This window comes from Dermochelys coriacea, chromosome 1 (genome assembly GCF_009764565.3).
Source record: "Dermochelys coriacea isolate rDerCor1 chromosome 1, rDerCor1.pri.v4, whole genome shotgun sequence".
Taxonomy (NCBI): domain Eukaryota; kingdom Metazoa; phylum Chordata; order Testudines; family Dermochelyidae; genus Dermochelys; species Dermochelys coriacea.
Window position 1 is genome coordinate 325,961,048 of NC_050068.2, and position 23,580 is coordinate 325,984,627.

The window sequence follows — 23,580 nt, forward strand, 5'->3', positions numbered from 1 at the left end:
GAGGTGGTGCAATGGCATTGGTGTCCATACCAAATGGCAGTAAACTGGGGCTGTAGCGATTTCTGGTTGGCTGTCTCCTTGATACTGTAACAGAGAGCCTTCCACTGAAACTGTATATAAATCGTCATCATCATCCTCTTCATCGTTGCTTGACAGAGGTGGAGCAGTCATTAACACTGGACGAGATTGCCTCAATACCACACATAAGTCAGGGGACCAAGATGTGGCCAGTACAGAGATTATGTCAGTGCCGAGTAGAGACAAGTCAGGTGTGTCTGAGTCTAGTACGTCTTTACAGAAACAAAATTCCTGTGGTACTGGAGTAGTGGACAGTACTACTGAGGCAAGCTCAGTGTGAGCGGCTGATGTAGAGAGAGTCAGTGGTACCGGGAGTCTTCTGCACTCCAATGAATGGCCAGTAGAGGTCATTCTGGTCTTCTACAGGGCTAAGTATTCTCTACCGAGTCTTAGGTGACTCCAATCAGGGCCACTTTAGAGGAGCTAGATCGCACTCCACCACTCCTTTCCCCCAATGGTAGTGATCTTCCTGAGACTGTGCCCTTAGGTTCTTTAGATTTATTGGCAATACCGGTGTGACATTGGCCAGACCAGATCAATTCAGGGCCACAGCCCAATTTACTTGTGTGTTAATACAGATCAAAGCGTTAAATGTATAAGTATGTATTCAGATGTTTAAACTTAATGAAAACTAATGGAATGTTATTTGTATTGTTTTCACTTATCTGTTCCTGTTATAATGTAATAGCAAATATTTACACTGTCTATACCCTGTAACTAAATAGCCCATCAAAGAAATCTTGTGAAATACTAATGAAGGACTTAAACAGAAAATGCTAATTTCAAAGCAAGTGATCATTGTGAGGTCAAGGACTCTAAGTGCATTCCTCACTCACTGTCACCAAAGGAAAAGTCCATGTGCATAGAGACACTATCAGCTTGCTTTCTGTGTGAAGATATGATAAATATGGATTCAAAGAAGGATCCTTTATCTCTGGACTGTTTGGATTCTAACAGGGCAGAATAACTGAACAAGAAGACTGAGATCCCAGAGTTATTCTGGGTAGCTCTGAGAGATTTTTGGGAAACTGGCAGATTACTGCATCTCTGCTACCATTTGGAATTATAGACTGTGACTCACCTATACATATATTTTACCTGCTTTAATCTCTCAATAATTGAGATTCTATTTTTCTTAGCTAATAAACCTATAGTTAGTTTACTACAGAATTGGCTGCCAGTGTTGTCTCTTGGGACTGTGAGAAAGCTAATGTGGTGTGATTTTTAGGTTTGATTGACCTTTTATCACAAAGTTCAGTTTGTCTGGGTGGCAAGATAGACTAGAGAGTCTAAGGGGACTGTCTGTGACTCCACGCTAAAACTGGTATAGTGATCCAGGAGTTCATATTTGTTACTGGCTTGGTAAAATCTAATTATAGAACATACCACCAGTTTCAGGTATCTGCCCTGTTTTCTGACAGTTTGCCCTTAATTAGGTATTTATAGTTCTGAGCCCCTCCAGACAGCTGTGACAAAGTTTCTCCTCTGCCTTGGTGGGTTCTGTGGTTTCTGGCAGATTTGCTCGCCTCAGAGGTTCATGGCAGTCCTCAGTTTGGCTCCTTTTGTTAGTGGCACAAATCTGCTGTTTGCTCAGCTAACCTCATCACTCGCCAGCATGGGGAAAAGGAGAACAATCCCCGCAGTCTCTGCTGGACCATCTAATGGGTCGGGGGCAGGCCAGAGACCTTCCCCTCTGGTGGGACACACAGTCCAAGTCAACTCCTCTTATATCAAATAGGGAGTTGGAGGGGTATGGGGGGAACCCGGGCCTGCCCTCTACTCCGAGTTTCAGCCCCGGGCCCTGTAGATTGCAGCTGTCTCCAGTGTCCCCAGTAACAGCTGCATGACAGCTACAACTCCCTGGGCTACTTCCCCATGGCCTCCTCCCAACACCTTCTTTATCCTCACCACAGGACCTTCCTCCTGATGTCTGATAACGCTTGTACTTCTCAGTCCTCCAGCAATATACCTACTCACTCTCAGCTTCTTGCGTGCCTCTTGCTCCCAGCTCCTCGCATGCACCTCACTAATTGAAGTGAGGTCCTTTTTAAAACCAGGTGCCCTAATTAGCCTGCCTGCCCTAACTGATTCTGGTAGCTTCTTAATTGGCTCTAGGTGTCCAAATTAGCCTGCCTTAATTGGTTCTAGCAACTTCCTGATTGTTCTGGAACAGCCCATTATTTTACTCAGGGAAAAGGGACCTGCTTAATCTGGGACTAATATATCTACCTTCTATCACTTTCCTGTACCCATCTGGCCTGACCCTGTCACACAGCATGACAATTGGTTCCTGAGGAGCTTGCAGCTTCGTGGATACGCAGTAATAGGCCAGTACCGAGGTGGTCAACCTTGTTGGGAATCTCTCTTTTTCATGGTCAGTTCCCTACTCAGTGGACTTAGAGCCCACTTTTTTGGAACGTTTTGAGAGAAATCCAAAAATTTCCTCTTTGAAGTTACCGGAGAGTATTGAGCCAAAGACACAGATGGAACTGGTCTCGTCAGGGACTGCTGAATGGGGGAAATCCCGGAGCTGGGGTCAGAAGCTGGTCTGAGTGAGCTTTCCATCATAAGGAGTCTTACTTTTAGTTCAGAGTTCTTCCTAACCCTTGATTTTAGTGTCAGGCAAAAAGTGCACTTCTGAGGCACTTGTGACTCTCCAAGGCAGTGAATGCAACAGGAATGTCTGTCGCTGACCTGGAATGACTTCTTGGCAGGAGAGACAACATTTAACCCAAGGGAAGCTAGGCATACCCTTTCTAGGGTTCACTTCCTGAGTGGGACAAGATAAAGAAAAACTAACTAAAGACAGGAAGTTAGCTATAAAAGAGGGGAGTATTAACACTAATTAACAATAACTCTATGAACTATACTATTAACTGAGAACAAAAGTAAGATATAGATAAGGAACTCTGAAATCAGACTGTGCTAAGGCCCCATCTCAGGACCAAGGCAGTTGAGAAGGAACAGAGGGCGGTTTGCCTGCATAACACTAAATAGCATTGAGGCAGAGCACAAGACGGGGAAAGCGTACGTGGGAGCCGAACAGACACTGCTACCAAAAATCTCCAATCTGATGTGTGGGGACGCAAATACACCTACAGTGGAGCACCCATAGGGATTCTACTCGAAGCAGAATCTGCTACTTCAATCCAGCACTTGGACTACTAAACCTTCCCTCTCCATTTAAGAAAACTTAATTAATGGTACCTATTACGTCAACCAAAGCTATAGCAATTGTTCTGCCAATTGCTGTCTGTGATAGCAATTGTAATCTTCGCTCTTATCAAAACAGAAAATGCAGGGCTCACCAAATTTAAAAGTTATTTTATTTTTAAGTTATTCTTCTGGATTTCATAATTTTAAAAAAGTAACTGCCAACCTAATGAATGGACTTATTGGTTAATGGATCTTTACACTGAGCCCATCACTCCCCATAACAATATTTGCAATAGTTTTAATTGGTATAATCTAGTCCTATATTATATTTTAATTTTTCACACTACAAATACGTACATATCAGACATACATAAATGCAATGAGATATTGCACTGAGCTCCTTAAATGAATTAAAAGATGTCAGTAAGATTATATAAAATACCCTAAAAAAACACAAAACTTCTTTACTTCCTCAGGGCTAAATATTTGGTAAAAAATAGTGGAAAGATTCCCATTGACTTAAACAGGCACTATAGTAGGCCCTCAAAATTATTCTACAGCCTCATGAAATTAATTCATATAGTTAATGTTATAAACCCCATAAATATGAACCCAAGTACATTAGCTGTAGGATCATATAAGAATAGAATTATACACACTACATAAAAGCACCGTACATACAGTATGGGTAGCCTGTGGGATCCAGAGAATGGCGGATACACCATATATAGAGCCTCTGCTCCTTCATAGTGGTGCATCTGTCCCCCGCAGTCCCCAGCCATTCCTTATATCTGTAAGAATATAATAAAAAGAAAATGCATAACATGGTGCTTAAAGATCCAAGAGAAGAGGGTGCCTATGGTTCAGGGTCTCCACTCCCTCACCTAGACACTACCCAATCACTCTGGGTCTTCAATCCACCATAATACAGAACAAATTTCTAGAGTTTAATGCCACATGGTGCAAAATGCTTCTCTTTAATGTGGGTCTTTAAATGACAGAGGACGAGTGGTGAGTGGAGAACAGTTTGCTGTGTTGCCATATTGTTTGGCCTGTGGTCAGTCTATTTTAGTGTTTATCTCCACACTTAGAATAGTGATAAGAATACAATAGATAAATATAAACATGAATAAAATAGGATTGCTTAAAGAAACAAACTGACACATTATCAAAAAAAGATAAAATGAAGTTTTAATAATTCTGGGCATCTGAGTGCACGTGCACACTCACATGCACACACACACACTCACTTATTTAAACCTTCCAAAGACTCTAAAAGATTTCACAGTAATTTAAAATGAACTAACTGAGCCAATCTATTTCATTCCAAGTACATTACAAAACACAAAATAAAATATAGAGCTGGGCAAAATTTTTCAGCCAAAACTTTTTTTTAGGTTAAAAATGCAGATCTGGAGACACTTAGCAAATTCTTGTTAGTTTTTCCTAATTGTTCTTGTCAGTAGAAAAAAGCAAAAAAGAAACCCAAGAGTTTAAATGTTTAATTTCAACATTATAAAAACAAAACATTTTGAATTTTTCATCTGAAACCACTTAATGTTTAGAAAATCTTTAATCTTATTTAAAAATAAAAAACACTTAAAATCTAAACAAAATATTTTGTTTCGGGTCAAAATGAGCATGTTGTTCAACCCAAAATGAAACTGTTTTCAACTTTTCAGATTGTCTAAAATTTTGAAAAATGTCATTTTCAGGTTGACCCAAAATGATTTCCCTCCCCCCTTCCCCCCCTTTTTTTATTTGGAATTGGCAGCAAACCAAAACCAAAGTTCTTCATACAGGTCTACTGAGAATGCAGATCTTCAGTTAGCCTGGAGGTCCCAGATTTGTGGTGTTCCTTCCTGCTGAGTAACCTTTCTTTGTTCTGTTCAGCATGCTAGCAGCAATGTTCAATTTATGAATAACCCTCATAACTGAAAATGTTACATCTTTGCTCTTTAGTGTCCATGAATGTAGTAGATTTCACTTTGCACTCAACACACTAACACAAAGGAGCAAAAAGGAGATGTTTTACAGAGCATATTCACTCAAAAATGGAAGGATGGGAAATAGCTAGATTGGCTAGAAATCTGTAGTTCCTATTGTTTACTACCTATCTCCAGATTCAAAGAGGGACCCATTAGCCTGAAATGGTGACAACTAGAACATAAAAGAAGTAATTCCACTAAGTGACACACACACACGAATGTTTTTATGACGATCCATGAGTCAGACCAAGTTGCATACTACTTAATTAAAAGGGAGTCTAGTAAATGTAGAAAGTCATGATTTGCCCATTAACAGATATAGGACACAGGTGAAGTCACCAGTTACTGTTGATCTAACATTGTAACAGTGTATGAAAATAAAGGGGAAATCCTAACTGGCACCATACAAGTAAATGTTTCTTAAGTCACAGTTAGTCTGTAAGGTAACGTAAGTGCTTAAGCCAGTGGTAACATACATTGATAAGTCTACATTTATGAAGAACCTAAGCCACTTTAAATCCTTGATAGTGCCTGGTGCCTAATGACATGAAAAATGTGCACTAAACAGATGAACATCTAAAACTGCTCTCTTGCACAATGAAAGTTTTTGAGCCCTCACCCTGAAAGATATTGGGCAACCTCAATTCCCACTGAAGTTAATGGGAGATGCTCAACACTTTTCAGGATTAGGCCTTAAGTGAGACTTACACAAATTTTAAACCAGGAATTCATGGTAACTGATTTTCAATTATAACGACGCCCAACCAATTTTCTTCTACTTAGTTATGGCCATATTCCTTAATGGGGGGATTCTTCATGTGTCAAGTTTCAAAATTCAGCCATTTTGATTTAACTGTCTGAGAAGCATGGCAATTTAAAAAAAAAAAAATGAAAACACTGATTTTGCTTCAGCTCTTGGTAGAACTCAAAGTGGTTGAAGGAATTTTAATCCAACTTTCAAAAATAATTCCATTCAGGACAGAGATGAAGTAGAGAAAATTTCATCCCAAAAGTTATTTCCCACAAAGTTTTGAGCATGTCAAAACTGGAGATGATCATTGGCATTCTTTTGCTATCTTAGCTATGACCCAAAGAATGCTACAATAAAATGGACTATGGGTATGTCTACACTACGAAATTAGGTCAATTTTTAGAAATCAATTTTATACCATCGATTGCGCATGTCCACACTAAGCACATTAAGTCAGTGGAATGCATCCTCGCTAGCATTGACTTACAGAGTGGTGCACTGTGGGTAGCTATCCCACAGTCTCCGCCGCCCATTGGAATTCTGGGTTAAGCTCCCAATTCCTAATGGGGCAAAAACATTGTCGTGGGTGGTTTTGGGTACATGTCGTCAGTCGCCCCTCCCTCCATGAAAGCAACGGCAGGAAATTGTTTTGCACCTTTTTTCCATGCAGACGCCATACCATGGCAAGCATGGAGCCCGCTCAGTTCAGCTCACCGTCACCGCTGCTGTTGTGTCCTGGGTGCTGCTGTCAGCAGACGGTGCAGTACGACTGCTAACTGTCATCATCCACCATTTCCGCTGCAACTCTACTTTCCTGCTCTTGTAAATGTGCTCAATCTCAATAGCAAATTTCTCCATGTTGTCGTCATCCACCGCTTCCGCTGCAATTCTGCTCTCCTGGTGCCATGAATCCACCTCACAGGTCCTCTTGTCGTTCTCTATAAATATCTATTCTCGTGGCATCTGTCATCATCCATGGCTTACACTGCAACTCTGCTCTCCTGCAGACTCCATACCATGGCAAGCATGGAGCCCGCTCAGCTCACCGCTGCTGTTGTGAGCATTATAAACACCTCGCACATTATCCTGGAATATATGCAGAACCGGGCTAAGAGGCGCCAGCACAAGGATGATTTTGATGAGGACATGGACACAGATGTTCCTGAAAGCACTGGCTGTGGCAAATGGGACATCATGGTGGCAGTGGGGCTGGTTGATAAAGTGGAACGCCAATTCTGGGCCCAGCAAACAAGCACAGATTGGTGGGACCGCATAGTGTTGCAGGTATGGGATGATTCACAGTGCCTGCGAAACTTGCGCATGCAAAAGGGCTCTTTCCTGGAACTCTGAGAGTTGCTTTCCCCTGCCCTGACACGCAGGAATACCAAGATGAGAGCTGCCCTGAGAGTTGAGAAGCGAGTGGCAATAGCCCTCTGGAAGCTTGCTACTATGCCTAACTGCTACCAGTCAGTCAGGAATCAATTTGGAATGAACAAATCTACTGTGCGGGCTCCTGTGATCCAAGTAGCCAATGCAATCATTGACGTTCCGTTATCAAAGGTAGTGACTCTGGGAAACGTGCAGGTTATAGCGAATGGCTTTGCTGCAATGGGTTTCCCTAACTGTGGTGGGGCAATAGATGGAACGCATATCCTTATCTTGGCACCAGACCACCTTGCCAACCAGCACGTAAACCGCAAGGGATACGCAAGCACTGGTGGATCACAAGGGACGTTTCACCGACATCAATGGGGGATGGACAGGAAAGGTGCACGACGCCCGCATCTTTAGGAACTCAGAGCTGTTTGAGCACCTGCAAGAAGGGACTTACTTCTGTCATAAATATAAAGGGAAGGGTAACCACTTTTCTGTATATCATGTGTGACGGGTCGGGCCAGATGGCTACAGGAGAGTAATAGAAGGCAGATATATTAGCCTCTGGTTAAGTAGGTCCCTTTTCCCTGGGTAAGGTAACAGGGAAGGTTCCAGAACAATCAGGAAACTTCTGGAGACAATTAAGACAGACAGGCTGATTAGAACACCTGCAGCCAATCAAGAAGCTGTTAGAATCAATTAAGGCAGGCTAATCAGGGCACCTGGGTTTAAAAAGGTGCTCACTTCAGTTTGTGGTGCGTGTGTAAGAAGCTGGGAGCAAGAGGCACTAGGAGCTGAGAGTGAGAACGCATACTTTTGGAGGACTGAGGAGTACAAGCATTATCCGACACCAGGAGGAAGGTCCTATGGTGAGGTTAAAGAAGGTGTTGGGAGGAGGCCATGGGGAAGTAGCCCAGGGAGGAGTTGCTGTTGCACAGCTGTTCCAGGAGGCACTCTAGACAGCTGCATTCCACAGAGCCCTGGGCTGGAACCCGGAGTAGAGGGTGGGCCCAGGTTCCCCCCAAACCTCCCAACTCCTGGTCAGAGGAGTAGTTGACCTGGACTGTGGGTTCATGAAAACGGCCAAACTGAGGGCTGCTGTGAAGCTCCAAGGCGAGCAAATCCGCTAATAAGTGCAAGATCCACCAAGGTAGAGGAGGAACTTTGTCACAAGTGCTATAAAATCCCTCCTGGCCAGAGGCAACATCCTGTTACCTGTAAAGGATTAAGAAGCTCAGCTAACCTGGCTGGCACCTGACCCAAAGGACCAATAAGGGGACAAGATACTTTCAAATCTTGGGGGAGGGGGAAGGCTTTTTTTTTGTGCTCTTTGTTTACATGATTGTTCTCTCTTGGGACTGAGAGAGGCCAGACAGAAATCCATCTTTTCCAACCTATCCTAATCCAAGTCTCCAATATTGCAACCAGTATAGGTAAGCCGGCAAGGCAGATTAGTTTATCTTTTGTTTTATGAGAATTTTCCCTGTGTTAAGAGGGAGGTTTTCTGTAGCTTGAAGGTTTTGCCCAGAGGGGGATCCTCTGTGTGACTGATTTTTCATTGTTCTTAAGATCCAAGGGTTTGGGTCTGTATTTACCTGTACAAATTAGTTAGAATATTATTCTCAAACCTCCCCAGGAAAGTGGGGGTTGTAGGGCTTGGGGGGATATTTTGGGGGGAAGACGTCTCCAAGTGGGCTCTTCCCCTGTTCTTTGTTTAAAACGCTTGGTGGTGGCAGCATACAGTTCAAGGACAAGGCAAAGTTTGTACCTTGGGGAAGTTTTTAACCTAAGCTGGTAAGAATAAGCTTAGGGGGTCTTTCATGCAGGTCCCCACATTTGTACCCTAGAGTTCAGAGTGGGGAAGGAACCCTGACAACTTCCCAGACCAGAAAATTACCACTGGGGATGTTAAAATGCCAATAGTTATTCTTGGAGACCCAGCCTACCCCTTGCTCCCATGTCTCATGAAGTCGTATACAGGCAGCCTGGCTAGCAGTAAGGAGCAGTTCAACTATAGGCTGAACAAGTGCAGAATGGTGGTAGAATGTGCTTTTGGATGTTTAAAAGCTCGCTGGCGCTGTTTGCTGACTAGGTCAGACCTCAGCGCAACCAACATTCCCATCATTATTGCTGCTTGCTGTGTGCTCCATAATATCTGTGAGAGTTAGGGGGACATGTTTATGGCACGGTGGGAGGTTGAGACAAATTGCCTGGTGTCTGATTTTGACACCAGGGCAATTAGAAGAGCACAACAAGGCACGCTGCACATCAGAGAGGCTTTGAAAACCAGTTTCATGACTGGCCAAGCTTTGGTGTGACAGTTGTGTGTATTTTTCCTTGATACAAATCTGCCCCCTTTGTTAATTTTAATTCCCTGAAAGCCAACCATCTTCCCCCCTTGGAAATAAAATAAGTATTGTTTTGAAACCATGCATTCTTTCTTTATTAATTAAAAAAAAAGAGAGATAACTGACAAGGTAGCCCGGGTGGGGTGGGGCAGGAGGAAGGACAAGACCACATTGTTTATTGTAGCCACACTACAAATCAAACTGTTTGAATGACAGCCTTCTGTTGTTTGGGCCATCCTCTGGAGTGGAGTGGCTAGGTGCCTGGAGCCACCCCTCACGTTCTTGGGCATTTGGGTGAGGAGGATATGGAACCTGGGGAGGAGGTCAAGCGGTTGTACAATGGATGCAGCGGGGATCTGTGCTCTTGTTGGCTTTCCTGCAGCTGCACCAGATGCTTCATCATGCCCATTTGCCCCCCCATTAGCCTTAGCATCACCTCCTGCCTCCGCTCTTCGTGCTTCTGCCTCCTCTCTTTGCACTTCTGCCTCTGCTCTTCATGCTTACTTAATGCTTTCCTAGCCTCTAACACTGACTGCCTCCATGCATTCAGCTGTGCCCTATCAGTGCGAGAGCACTGCATGAGCTTGGAAAGCATGTCATCGCAAGTGCGTTTTTTTCGCCTTCTAATCTGTGATAACCTCAGGGATGGAGATGATAGAGGGAGCCTAGAAACATTTGTATCTGGGGGGAGATATAAAGGGAGAATAAAATATAAGATGATACATTTCTGAGAACAAAAGGGAGACTCTTTCACAGTGAATCAAGCAATTCACAGCAGACAGCACATGTGCTTTTTAGGTACAAGGTCGCATTTTGCCTTTTATATTGAGCGCCTGCCGGTATGGTGACACATCACACACGGCTGGGCAACAGAATTTGGTTTCCATGCAGCCATGGTAAGGCAAAGGGTACACAGGGTTGGTTTCTTATGCAAAACATGTGGGAATGGTTTCAAACTGCAGTGCCATCCTTTCACATAGCAAGCAATGGGTTGGGTTTCACATTTAAAAGGAGGGGCTGTGGTTTTTGGGTGGATGTGCAGCACACACCTCCCCCCACCCTACCCTGTGGCTATTCTCCAGGATAGCCTAGTGCAAACAGCCCATCACGAACAGGGTCCTTTTACTGTTCCCTTAACAAAAATTTTCCTATTTCAACCAGGTGACCATGAATGATATCACTCTCCTGAGGCTAACACAGAAAGATATAGACCGAATGTTGCTTGAATGTGACCAAAACCCAGGACCATTCACTGCCATGCTTTGTGCTGCAATGATTCCAGAATACTTTCAGAGTACCTCCAGGAGAGCTTCATGGAAATGTCCCTGAAGGCTTCCCGCTCCATCCCCAGACATGTGAACAGACTTTTCCAGTAGCTGTACTGGCCGCAAATGCATGCCAATTCTTCAGGGCAAATCAAACATTAAACACAATTGCTTTTAAACTCTGTACTGTAGTTACAAATGTGAACTCACCAGAGGTGCCTTCTCCAGCTTCAGGGTCGGGGATCCCACCTTCGGAGGGTATTGGCTCCTGGGTGATGAAAAGGTCCTGGCTGCCAGGGAGAATGGATTCATAGCTTGCCTCCTGCGCATTCTCCTCCTCCTCTTCCTCATCCACAAAATCCTCCTTCCTGTTGCGTGAGACTCTTGCAGGTGATCACCGACAGTGATAGGGTAGTGGTAGGGTCCCCTCCTAGAATGGCATGCAGCTGATCGTAGAAGTGGCGTGTATGGGGCTCTGACCTGGAGCAACAGTTTGCCTTCTTTGTCTTTTGGTAGGCTTGTCTCAGCTCCTTATCTTTCACGCAGCACTGCTGCATGTCCCTTTTGTAGCCTCTCTCCAACATGCCCTGTGAGATTTTGGCAAATATATTTGTGTGGTGGGGCGGTGCCCCACTCCCATGCCAGAGGGGTTACAACAGGCCAGAGCGGCTGTACAAGGTGGCAGCCAATCAGGGAGGGCCTGTTAGAGAGTTAATCAGGGCCAGTATTACAGCCAGCCAATCAGGGCTAGGCTAGGCCCTATATAAAGGCTGCCCAGGAAGAGAGCAGGCATTCTCTCCCAGGCCTTCAGAGGTGAAGGTCTGTCTCCAGCGTGAGGAGACTAGCACCAGGGACAGCGCAGCGCAGGTGGGGGGAGCAGAAGGGAAATCCCCCCCGGTACCTGCCGGGCTGCGGGCCCTGAGAAAAAGGGCCTAACCGGTGCAAAGGGGCCAAAGGAGAAACGGCCCAGGGAGAGAGATGGACAAAGGGAGAGAAGGAGGGCAGGCAGGAAGGCTGCCATCAAAGGGTCCCTGAATCGAGACCCAGAGTAGAGGGAAGGCCTGGGTCCCCCCCTTGCACTTCCACCTGGCCGTTCAGAGTGGCCATCACGGACTGCACCAGACCCCTGCCAAAAGGAGTTAAACTTTGGGGTGTGATTGGCCATTGTGGCTGGGGCGAAGAGAAGGACTGCTGATAACACCAAACCCCCGGAAGGGGGTGAGATCGAAGCAATGGGCACTGCCGGAGGGCATTGTCCTGAAGAGGACGCCGCAAGCTGGGAGCAATGTGGGTCAAGACGCCAATCTAGGGTGAGACATGGACAGGACACCACCAGCACAGGGCGCTCCACATGAACTGAGCTACTTCCCAGAGTGAACAGCAGGAGGCGCTGCAGTGGTAAGTCCCAACCCCATCACAATTTGCATTTCTTCTTTTTGATCGGAATTCTGCCTGCACAGATGCTTCTCCCCATAGAACAATCAGATCCAGTGTCTCCCCTTCGGGCCATGCTGGAGCTTGTTTGCGATTCAGGGGGGATTGCACGGTCACCTGTGCAGCTGAGTTCGCCACACTGACCAAACAGGAAATGAAATTCAAAAGTTCCTAGGGCTTTTCCTGTGTACCTGGCTAGTGCATCGGAGTTCAAAGTGCTGTCCAGAGTGGTCACAATGGAGCACTCTAGGATAGCTCCTGGAGGCCAATACCGTCAACTTGTGTACGCACTACCCCAGAATCGACCCAGAAAGGTCAATTTTAGCGCTACTCCCCTCACCAGGAAGGAGTACAGAAGTCAATTTTAAGAGCCCTTTAAGTCGACAAACAGGGTTGGTTGTGTGGATGCATTCATTTTAAAAATTGACCTAACGCAGCTAAATTTGACCTAACCCCGTGGTGTAGACCAGGCCTCTGAAACCCAATAGGCTCTCATTAATAAGGCATTCAGTTGACATTACGCTTTTCAAGAAATAAAATCAATGCACTAATTGTAATTCCTAGCATTTTGTTGCATTGGATCACCAAATACAATAAAATCATCAAAATACTCCTCTGTTCTATTATTGATGATAACCCAAATAAAAACCACACAGTAAGCCAATTAACATTAGAGTTTAAAAAATTTAAAAAAAAAATTTCCAATTGATTTGCTTGCTGCATTTCAAATCAAACCAAACTGAACTTTTGGCAAAAATATCAACAAGTAGAAAAATAAAATCAAGAGAAAAGAATTTACGTATTTGTACACCTACCATAGGAGGTGAGATGGAGTAATGTCTTTGTGGACAGAGAAATGGGGAATACACAAAGAAACTGAACGAGAGAAAAAGCAGTTACTAACCTTTCCGTAACTGTTGTGCTCTAGTGCCTTCTGGTGCCGAAAGCTCATACGCTGATATGAGGAGCCTAGCCAGCCCCACACCCTCTCACTTCCTTCTTACTGGCTAACTCTAACAGAAGAGCAGGAGGGTGGGTCATGGAATGGACATGAGCAACACATCTCAAAGAAGAATTACAGAAAGGTTAGTAACCATTTTTCCTTCTTCAAGTGCTTGCTCATGTCCACTCCATGTTAGGTGACTCCCAAGAAGTACCTGAGGAGGTGGGCTCCAAGTTCATGGACATGCGGATTGCAACACTGCTCTACCAAACTTGGCATCATCTCTAGTCTGCTGGGTGATGGTGTAGTGGGAGAAGATATGTACCAATGACTGATCACTGCTCCGCAAATGTCCTGGATCCGGACCTGGGCTGAAGACACCACACATGAAGCTTGAACTCTCGTTGAATGGGTGGTCAAGATGGCAGGTGGTGGGACGCCTATCTGCTCATAGCACATATGAATGCAGAAAGTGATCCAGGATGAAATTCTCTAGGCCAAAACTGATAGGCCTTTCATTCTTCTGCTCCTGCCACCAAGAGCTGCACAGATTTATGGAACAGCTTGGTCCTTTCTATTAGAAGGCCAGGACATGTCTAACATCCAGCATGTGGAGATGCCATTTCTCTGTATTTTTGTGCAACCTGGGGAAGAACAATGGCAGGAAAACAGCCTAAATACTATGAAACTGCAAAACCACCTTTGGGAGGAACATGGGGTGGGGACGAAGTTACTTTGTTTTAGATGGAGTAGGTACTCCAGCATGGATTGGAGAGCTGACCGAGCAGGTGAGAGGCCTCACTGGGATGACCACACCGAGAAATGCTTCCACTTGGAGAGGTAAGTAGCTCTAGTAGAAGGCTTCCTACTACCTAGCAAGACCTGTTGGACTTGTTCTGAACAGGCTAGCTCTGCCAGATTTAACCATGGAGCTTCCATGCGGTCAGATGGAGGTCCTGGGGTTTGGATGGAGCAATCAGTCATGACCTTGCAAGATCACGTCTGGGAGGAGAGGGGAGGGAAGGGAGCAGCAATGGGGTCGCTACCTACATGTCCAATAACATGCCGAACCAGTGCTGACGTAGCCATGTACGAGCTATAAGAATAACCCTTACTTTCAGCAGGACCTTGTGTACAAGAGGAATGGGAGAAAATGTGTAGTACAGGTGTTTTATCCATGGGAATAGGAAGGCATCTGTGTACGAGCCTCGGCTGCAACCATTCAGCAAGCAAAACTGCTGACATTTCCTGTTCTGTCTGGCTGCAAACAGGTCTACCGGGGGAAACCCCTGCCTCTGGAAGATGGACCTGGTTATGTCGGAGTGAAAGGACCACTCCTGGTGAGAAGAGAAAGATCTGATGAGGTGATCTGCCAGCGTGTTTCGGGTTCGGGGAAAGTGAGAAGTCTTTGAGGTGGATGGAATGCTCCACACAGAAATTCCACAAATGAATAGCCTCTTGACACAGAATGGACGAACGTGCTCCTCCTTGCCTATTGATGTAAAACATAGCTATGTTATCTGTAAGTACTCTCACAACCTTGCCTGCGATCTGGGGTAGAAACAACTAGCATGCTAGGTGGAGTGCTCTGAGCTCACTGACATTTATATGTAAGGAGAGCTCCTCCTGGGATCAGAGGCCATGGTAGGAATTCCAGGTGAACCCCCTCTCCCCAACCTAGATCGGATGCATCAGAGATTAGGGATTCTGATGGCTGGGGAGTAACAAAGGGAATGCCCAAGGCCACTGACCGGGGATCCCTCCACCTGTTGAGGGAGGCAAGGACCAGGGCAAGAACTGTAAGCCCTGAGTCCAAATGGTGACAGTTCAGTGAGTACACCAAAGCCAGCCACACTTGAAGGGGTCTGAAGCTTAAAGCAGTCTCGCATACTGTACCATGTAAGTGCACGTGACCAGGTGACCTAAAAATTTGAGGCATAAATGAGTTATGGTGATGGGGTGGGCCTTGACCTGCGACATCAGTGGCAACATTGTCTGGAAGCAAGCCTCTAGGAGGAAGGCCCTGGCTCAGGTGGAATCGAGTATGCTACCAATAAACTCTATCCTCTGAACGGGGATGAGAGTTGACTTCTACTCGTTTATCAATAGGCCTAGGGCTCAGAAGGTAGCTTGGACTAGACTGATGCTGGCTCTCACCTAGGCCTCGGACTGGCCTTTGATCAGCTTTGTTTCTTAAACAAGTCGTGGCATGGTGTGGAGCTGATGAGGTCTGAAGTGCTTCCCTGAAGGAGCAGGGCATAGAGGCCCAGGGATTTGTGAGTGGAACTTAGAATCCTCAAGGCCATGGAGTTTTGCATCCATCTGTTCTGAGAAGAGGGAAGTTCCCTCAAATGGAAGATTCTGAATAGACTGCTGAACCTCTGGTGGTAGGCTCAAGGATTGGAACCAAGAGCACCTTTGCATGACTACTGCAATGCCATTATTCTGGCAACCATGTCAACTGCATCCAGAGCAGCCTGAAGAGAGGCCCTGGCTATAGTCTTTCCTTCCTCCACCAGATCAGAGAATTCCTGTCTGGACTCCTGGGGAAGTGAGTCCTTGAATTTAGACATGGAATCCCAGATGTTATAATTGTACCTCCAAAACAAGGCCTGCAGGTTGGAGATGCAGAGCTATAATCCACCAGTAGAATAAATCTTTCCACCAAACTGGTCTAGCTTCTTTGAGTCCTTTGCCTTGGGGGTCACACCCTGTTGCCCTTGCCTATCTTTTGTTGGCTGCTGCGACCACAAGGAACCCAAGAGCAGGATGGGAATATATGTATTCCTACCCTTTATTGGGAACAACGTACTTTTCTCTGCTCTTTTTGAAGTGTGGGGCAGAGAGGATGGGGTCTGCCATAGGGATCTGACTGGACCCATAACAGCCTACTTGAGGGGTAGGGCCACCTTTGATGGAGCTGCCGCAGCCTTGTCATCAATCAGGCTATGGGAGGATTCTTTAAGCACCTCCACTTCCAGCCCTATGTTAGAAGCTACCGTTTTCAATAGCTCCTGGTGAGCTCTAAAGTCATTCTGAGGTGCCGAGCCACTCAATCCTGACTCAGTCTTCATCTGGGGAGGAGGAAGTCTGCATCAGCAAGAGGCTTTCCTCCTCTTCTGCACCGACCACCTCACATAGCCCCAAATCTTGAGTATTGGTTCCAGATTCAGTACCAGAGTCCGGTTTGGGTGCCGGACGGTGCAGCAAAGGGGCCCTTTTCTCAAATGCCACTGAGTATGAACAGCTGGAAGGCAGTCCTGGTACCACGGGAAAAATTCCTGCATTCCAAAAAGGTCATTAGACCTGCATAGGCCACTGGTCACTGGGTCAAGCTCCTGGAGGGGCACCCACACCAGGATCCAACAGAATGTAAGCTGGGTACTGGTATCGACCCCTTGGCTGGGTGCATGACTCCGCCTCTGATTACGATGACAAGTCAGCTTGCTGGACCAGCGGGGGCAGTACCCCTCACTTCCACCAGCCAGTACCGAGGGTTCGGGGAATGGTGCCAGATCAGGGAAGCCTTTGCCAACCTCAGCAGGGTCTGTTTCCCTCTGGTTGGTATCAGAGGACCTAGTGCTGGATAGGAACTCAGGGCAATATGCTCCCTTCTGTTTGAAATCCTCACCAGTACCAGATCTTGCCCTACCAGGGTCAGCAGTACTCAGAATGCTATCAGATCCCTGGCTGCAGCATATGTCTCCAGGGTCAATGGCACTGCAATTCCTCTGGTGCCACAATGTCCCCACAGTGTCAGCGGGTGGTCCTGCACCGGACTCAACAACACCTGTGAGCAGGGCAGAGTTGACAATGCTTTTTGTGGGGTGGGGGCAGAGGAATGGCCTGATGCAGGTCACACCCTGCTGCACTCCCCGTGCTTGTCCTTCCTTGGATCCAGGGAATGTCCCCTCTTGGACTGTTGCTTTTTGTGCTTCTTCCTCAGTACCGGTGAAGTGGAACGGTGTGAGAAACATGTGACACCGGAAGAGCACTTTGCACCGATGTAGAGGTATTTTTTTTAAATCTATTTTGAATTTGTTTGTTTACTAAAGCATGAAAGCAATATATTTAATGTTCAATATACAATATCTTTCTAGACCAAAGGGGACAGACCATGTTAATACAGAGCTCGATTCTTACCAGTAAGAAAAAAAAATCAGCAAATGTAAAACAAAAGGATCCTACACCGTTAATGTATACGTGTACACATGTGCACACACATTTTATTGTGCAATAGTTAAAGTTGATAAACGTATGACAAAAATACAAAAGTGAAAAGCTAAGCCACCTTATAATACATACTGTCTACTACACTACCCACAGACATACACCTCACCGCTACCACAACTACCATGCACCACAGAGCACAACCCACATGTTCTCCCCAAACTATCCCTTCTTTACCAGACAATCTCCTTGTCATGATGTGAAAAATCTGTATATACAATTTATTAATTCTGGTTGATGCTATGAAGCTATTATAAAACAACTAAATCAGGAAATGCCTCCATGTAGTTTTCACCCCCTGCTAATACGGGCTGCAGGCTTAGCACATACCTACCAGACCTGGTGCAATGAAGTCATTATAGCTAATGACACTGCCCTGGATTAAACAATGTACAGGCTAAGGAGGCTGCTTGGAGCTTTGCAGGGCTCACACTAGCGCTCTAAAAATAGCTGTGTAGACAGCGCTTTGAAGTTGTAGCTTGGACTGGAGCTTGGGCTTTGCTGCAGTGTTGCTCTGCCCTGCAATGGAGGTATAGTTTGAACTAGATTTCCAAGATGGTATGGGGATCTGAACAAACCACTAGTATATGGGATCAGGAAGGGTTCCCCCCCCAGGCAAAATTGGCAAGGTGTCAAGAGTTTTATTTTGGTTTTTGCGTTCCTCACAGCATCTTGGAAGTGTACTTTTAGGTTAATAAGAAGAAAGGACAGGAAATTAAAAGTTGTAAGTTTGTAATTTCATTACATGGCTGGTGTCCAGTGCAGGTGAGAGGCTCAAAAGGGCCAGCATCAGAGGTTGGTTGAAGGAGGTCAACTCTGAATATTGGTTATTTGGTATGCAGGCCACTGGACCCAAGTAAGCATCTAGTGCTGGGAGGGAAGAGGGATTTGACACCTCCACCCCCTCCCAGTTAAAAGCTTAACATTAATAAAGTTGCAGCCTTCTGCTCTAAAATCTATTTGCTGCATGTCTTGATCAAAATCTGATTGCTCTTCTTAGTTCTGTATCTAATAAGCATGTTTTTCCTCATGATAAAATCATGTACTATGCAATGAATATATACTGTGGCATGTGGCAATTATTCATTTTGGCATGCTCATAGTAAACCTGGACAACTATACAAGATATCAAAAGCATATGCGGTATTTCTTATTTTGCACAAAACAGTGATTTCACAGATGCAGAATAGGAAATAATCACTTGTTTGTTAATGATACACATCACAGGCCACAGTAAAAATCTACCGAGTGTCTACTGGTACAATAAGAGTAACGTATTATTTAGTTTTAGTTTCCCCTTTCGGACTTTGTTTTTGTTTGAATTAAGATGCTGTTTACTGTGTGTGTGTGCGTGTGCATGTGCACATGTTTTACATACATATATTATATGAAGAGGGAAAGACAGTGACCAAAAATATGAAAACCTTTAAAACTAGTTTTCATATAGGTCATGAACTATATTGGCTGTTGCTTGTAAACTATAGTACAATGTATTTTAGCAGATAAGTCATCATTCAGATAGATAATGAGTGATGAACCATTAAGTCCATGAATACTGTACAAAAAAAAAATCAAGCTATGTCAGTGCATTGTGGAAAATCTGCGTACAGAGAAACGTCAAGATTTAAAACTCAGGAGACAGCTTCATATTCAGGCTCAGAGTTTATACACTATTTCCAGATTTCATACCAAAAGCTATATCTGTACCGCTTTTATATATATTTACACACACACAGAGAGAGAGAGAGAGAGAGAAAATCTGTTACGTATTCTGGGATAGATTATTCCCTAATCTGTACACGAACATGTAAGTAGAGGGAAGGTCTAAGGAGCCTTACTGCTGTTGGTTCATGTAAGACCTTGTCTGCCCCTGTGGTGGGCATGTAGGGTATATGTAGCTACATACCACAGTGAAAGGAAGGCTGTGTCTACACTCATTGGAATGTGAAGCGGCACACAGCAGTGAAAGGCTCCGTCAGGGGGAGCCTTTCCCAGCTGCCTATCTCTTCCAGAGCCTTTCCCCACTGTCAGTCTTTCACCATGGCAGGGAAGCAACACCACAATGCTAAACAGAGCCGTGTAGATGTGTGAGGCACTGCTTGGGCATGTAGAGTGCTGTACAGGGTACATACGGTTCAGGTGTGTAGGACACTCTACTCACCTAAGCAGTGCCTTAACATCTACGCTGCTACCTGTGCTAACTGGGCATGCAGTGTCTGTACTCTACATGGCACTGCAAGCAGAGGCAACGTATGGTGGGGTCATGCAGTGACGTGCCACTGCCTCTCCCTGATTTCTGTGAGCGCCAAAATACCCTTGCAGGGCTTTCTCTGCTTGGCCTGCTGGGGGAGTGGAAGGGGGCTCTGTTCTCCTCATGCTGCACCTCCCACCTGGCACATTTCCAGCTCGCTCAGCCCTTCTCCCTAGCAGCCAGGCCCAGGCAGGGAGCGAAGGGGTAGGAGGGAGCTGCTTCTCCTGCCACATGAGGCTTGTTGCCTCTGTGCAGCACGGCAACTGCCTATGAGAGTCCATCTGGGGAGATGGTTGTGGCAACTGCAGTGCAGGTAACCCTGATCATGTGTAAAAAATGCAGCAGCCCTGGGCCGGGGCCAGACAGGGAGTGGAGGGGGTGGGCTGGGTGAGGTTCCCCTGCTGGGTGAGGGTGACCACTCCAAGTCGCTGCCTCTGTGCAGCACGGCAGCTGCCAGCAAGAGCCCAGCTGGGGAGGTGGCGGCAGCAGCAGCTCATGCAGCAGGTAACTTTGGCAAGGCAGGGAGAACATGGAGGCCCTGGGCCAGGCACAGGGCAGCATGTCGCTGGGGAAAGCACCATGAGCAGGTTTCCCTCTGCTCAGGCCAAATAGGAGTATTGCCTGCACCCCTGAGGTGTCGCAAGGGCGCAGGAGCTCCAGGGAGAAACTTTTTTTCGGTGAGACGTCTGTCTCCCCCACCTAGCTCAGAGTCACGTGCTCCCTGCTTCTGTGGCCCCAGCCACCCAGGAGCCAGCAGGATTGGCTGCCCTGGCCCAGGGAGGTGGGGCTGGAAGGTTTCTGCACCCAGAGGCAACACATGGGGTGGGAGAGTCATGTGACCCCTCCACCTTTAAATTGTCTCCTCCCCTTCCCCCCCACCCCACTATCAGCAGATATGGGTCATCTCTGCCCTCAAACTGCAAGCCTTGGGCAGGCACACAATTTGCCCCTGCCCCACGCATGCCCTCTTGTCCTGACTGGAACTGCCTCACCCCCCACTCACGAATATAGAAGTCATACTATGCCTATAGGCCAGAATTACAGCTACAGAGGGAGGTCAGAAACCTCACAACTCTACTACGTCAGACTGGTATATGGTCTGCAGAAGAATGAACTATGGTCTGCAGGAGTATGAATGGCTTTTTGGGTGATCGCATGATTCATCAGAAGAACAAGATATAAATTCCAGAAATACTGGCTCACTCATTAAACTGCATTTCCAATCTTCAAATTTGACTATGTCTATACTACAAACCTTGGTCAACACAAATTACATTGGCATTCACATGTATATCGCTCAGGAGCATGCACACTTGGGCTGATTTGCATTGGTATTGCACATCTCAGCAGGAGTATTTGTGTTGATGCAAAGTGCGATGCACCACATGCTGCCATCTGAAGCAATACCTTTGGGGAAATTTTTGCAGTGTGTTGTGGGATACAAATGACTTGCTTGGGGATCTTTGGGAGCTAGAAGTTAAGTTCCCAGCATGTAACTTTCTCCTTCCCCTAATGCTGTCCATATCCCATAGTTTTCGTACCTTTTAAAAAAGGTCCCACAAACCCAAGTGGCACATTTCAATGTGCACCATCTCTGACAGCAGCATGGAGACCACACAGTTCTGCTCTATTTGCATGAAGATAATACAATACATGTAATTCTCCTGTAGTTGCAGGATTTCTTTGAGGACTGTTTGCTGGGTGACAAAGAAAAACAATTCAAGATTGTTGGTGACATTTACAGACAAGTTGCAGATGGTGAAGGGCTGTTTCTGGTTGCAATAAACAAGCACTGACTGGTGGGATTGCATCATAATACAGGATTTGGACAATGAGCGGTGGCTACGGACCTTCCAGATATGTCAGACCACATTCCTGGATCTGTGTGCCAAGCTCTCCCCAGCTCACCTCCAGTGCATAGACACCAGAATAAGAGCTGTTTTGACAGTGAAGAAACAAGTATCACTCTGGAAGCTCTTAACACAGGATTGCTACAGCTCAGTAAGAAATCATTTCAGAATTGGAAAATCCACAGTGGAGACCATTCTCATGAGTGTGTAGGGCCATTAATCGTCTTCTGCTATGCAGCACTCTGACTCAGCTATGCATAGGTCATAGTAGATGGATTTGCAGCATTAGGGGTCCTAAACTGCAGTCGGGTGATGGCACGCAAATCTCCATTTTGGCACCAGCCCACCTTGCCGCAGAGTACATCAACAGAAAGGGCTACTTTATCCATAGTTAAGCAAGCGTTAGAAGATCACGGGGAATGTTTCACCGATATCAAATCTCACACCTTTAAGAACACAGGACTGTCTAGAAAGCAGCAAGCAGGGACATTCTTTCTTGAAAGATGGATCATCACTGGCAATGTTGAAATGCTAATAGTGATTCTGGGGGATCCAAGCTCACCCTTGTTCCTCTGGATCATGAAGCTGTACACTGGCCACCTGGACTGAACCAAGGAAAAATTCAACTACCAGCTCAGCAGGTGCAGAATGACTGTTGAATGTGGTTTTGGTACATTGAAGGGATGCTTGTGGTAGTTACTCACAAGACTGGATCTCAGTGGAAAAAAAAAAAAAAAGATCCTAGTGGCTACAGCTGCCTGTAGTGTCCTTCATAATATATGTAAGACAAAGGGGGAAAAGCTGCCACCAGGAAGAAGGGTGGAGTGGCTGTCTGCTAACTTTGAACAGCCAGACACAAGGGCTACTACAAGAGCCTAATGTAGAGCTATGTGATTGAGGGAGGCTTTGAAAGAGCACTTTTAACAATCAGCCACAGTAGTGTTCTCAGATGGAGTGTTCTCGTGCCAAGTGTTGCTAAGAAGTGTGTAGTATTTTCTGTATTTTTATAAATATGACTGGGTATTTTCCTGAAGCTATGAACTCTGTGCCACTTGCTGTACATTTACAAGTACCATTTGCTCTGACAACCACTATGCATTCTGCAATATTTATTATGAACTAATAAAGATAATTTGATTCTCCACAAGCAGAAATTTTATGAGTGGGAAACAGTGCAGAAAAGCAATGTGCAGAAAAATCACAGGCAACATTATTCAAATTTTTAACAAATTGACAGGGTGAAACTTCAGAATTGGAAAGAGTCCAATGTGCACAAATGTAGTCCTCTGTGTCTACACATACACCATCCGTGGTTTTCACTGCTCAGATACATGTGATGCCATATGGTACATTGAGTCTATGAGTTTATGTTGGGAGCTGTAGGGAATAGCTTCCATGGAGTTTACCAAGGACTGCAAAGGGTGGAGAGTCTGGGATTTGTGAACCTGTAGGTCAACCAGTGTCTGCAGCATTTGGTTTTGCTACCTAAAAAGATCCATTATATCCTGGTGCATCTCCTGCTCCTTGTACTGCTTGGACTTCCGGGTTTTTTCCATGCTGTCGGTCATACTAGCCTCCAGGCCTTCATTCATGGTTCAATGCAGCAGTAACTTGCAGGATCTTGCAGAACACATCCTCCCTATTCCTCTTATTTCTCCTCCTCCTCAGAGCCAGGTTTTCTGTGAGTGTGGAGGAGACACCCTTCAAGGCCGCCATAGCAGAAGCTGCTGGTAAAAACAGACAGATGTGCCATTGGATTTAGAGTCGCAATAGAAAGGGAAAGATAAGTTTCCAAAACTCCCTCCACCTTATTCCCGTAATAAGAAATGCTTATAGACACTTTAGAATGCCTCAGCATAGCACTGCTCCTCCAGCCCCTGCGATGGAGATTATGGCCCACTGGGGTGAGGAA

At 45.6% G+C, this 23,580-nt stretch overlaps 1 protein-coding gene and 1 long non-coding RNA gene across 6 annotated transcripts in view; one reads left to right on the forward strand and one right to left on the reverse strand.

Annotated features, from left to right (window-relative positions):
• The window catches only part of PRKAR2B (protein kinase cAMP-dependent type II regulatory subunit beta), a 151,086-nt gene that overhangs the window by 66,550 nt on the left and 60,956 nt on the right, over positions 1 to 23,580 (reverse strand). The window contains exon 2 of one of the 5 annotated variants that reach the window (XM_043496935.1): positions 3,916 to 4,025. The exons of the other annotated variants lie outside the window; for them this stretch is intronic. Within the exon in view, the coding sequence (XP_043352870.1) occupies positions 3,916 to 3,982 (67 nt within the window). The 5' untranslated portion in view covers positions 3,983 to 4,025. The remainder of the gene's footprint in view (positions 1 to 3,915; positions 4,026 to 23,580) is intronic. 5 annotated transcript variants of the gene reach the window in all.
• On the forward strand, positions 11,565 to 17,349 carry LOC119851197. The gene is made up of 3 exons (XR_005291176.2): positions 11,565 to 12,358; positions 14,609 to 14,859; positions 17,284 to 17,349. It is a non-coding gene; the product is annotated as an uncharacterized LOC119851197 (long non-coding RNA).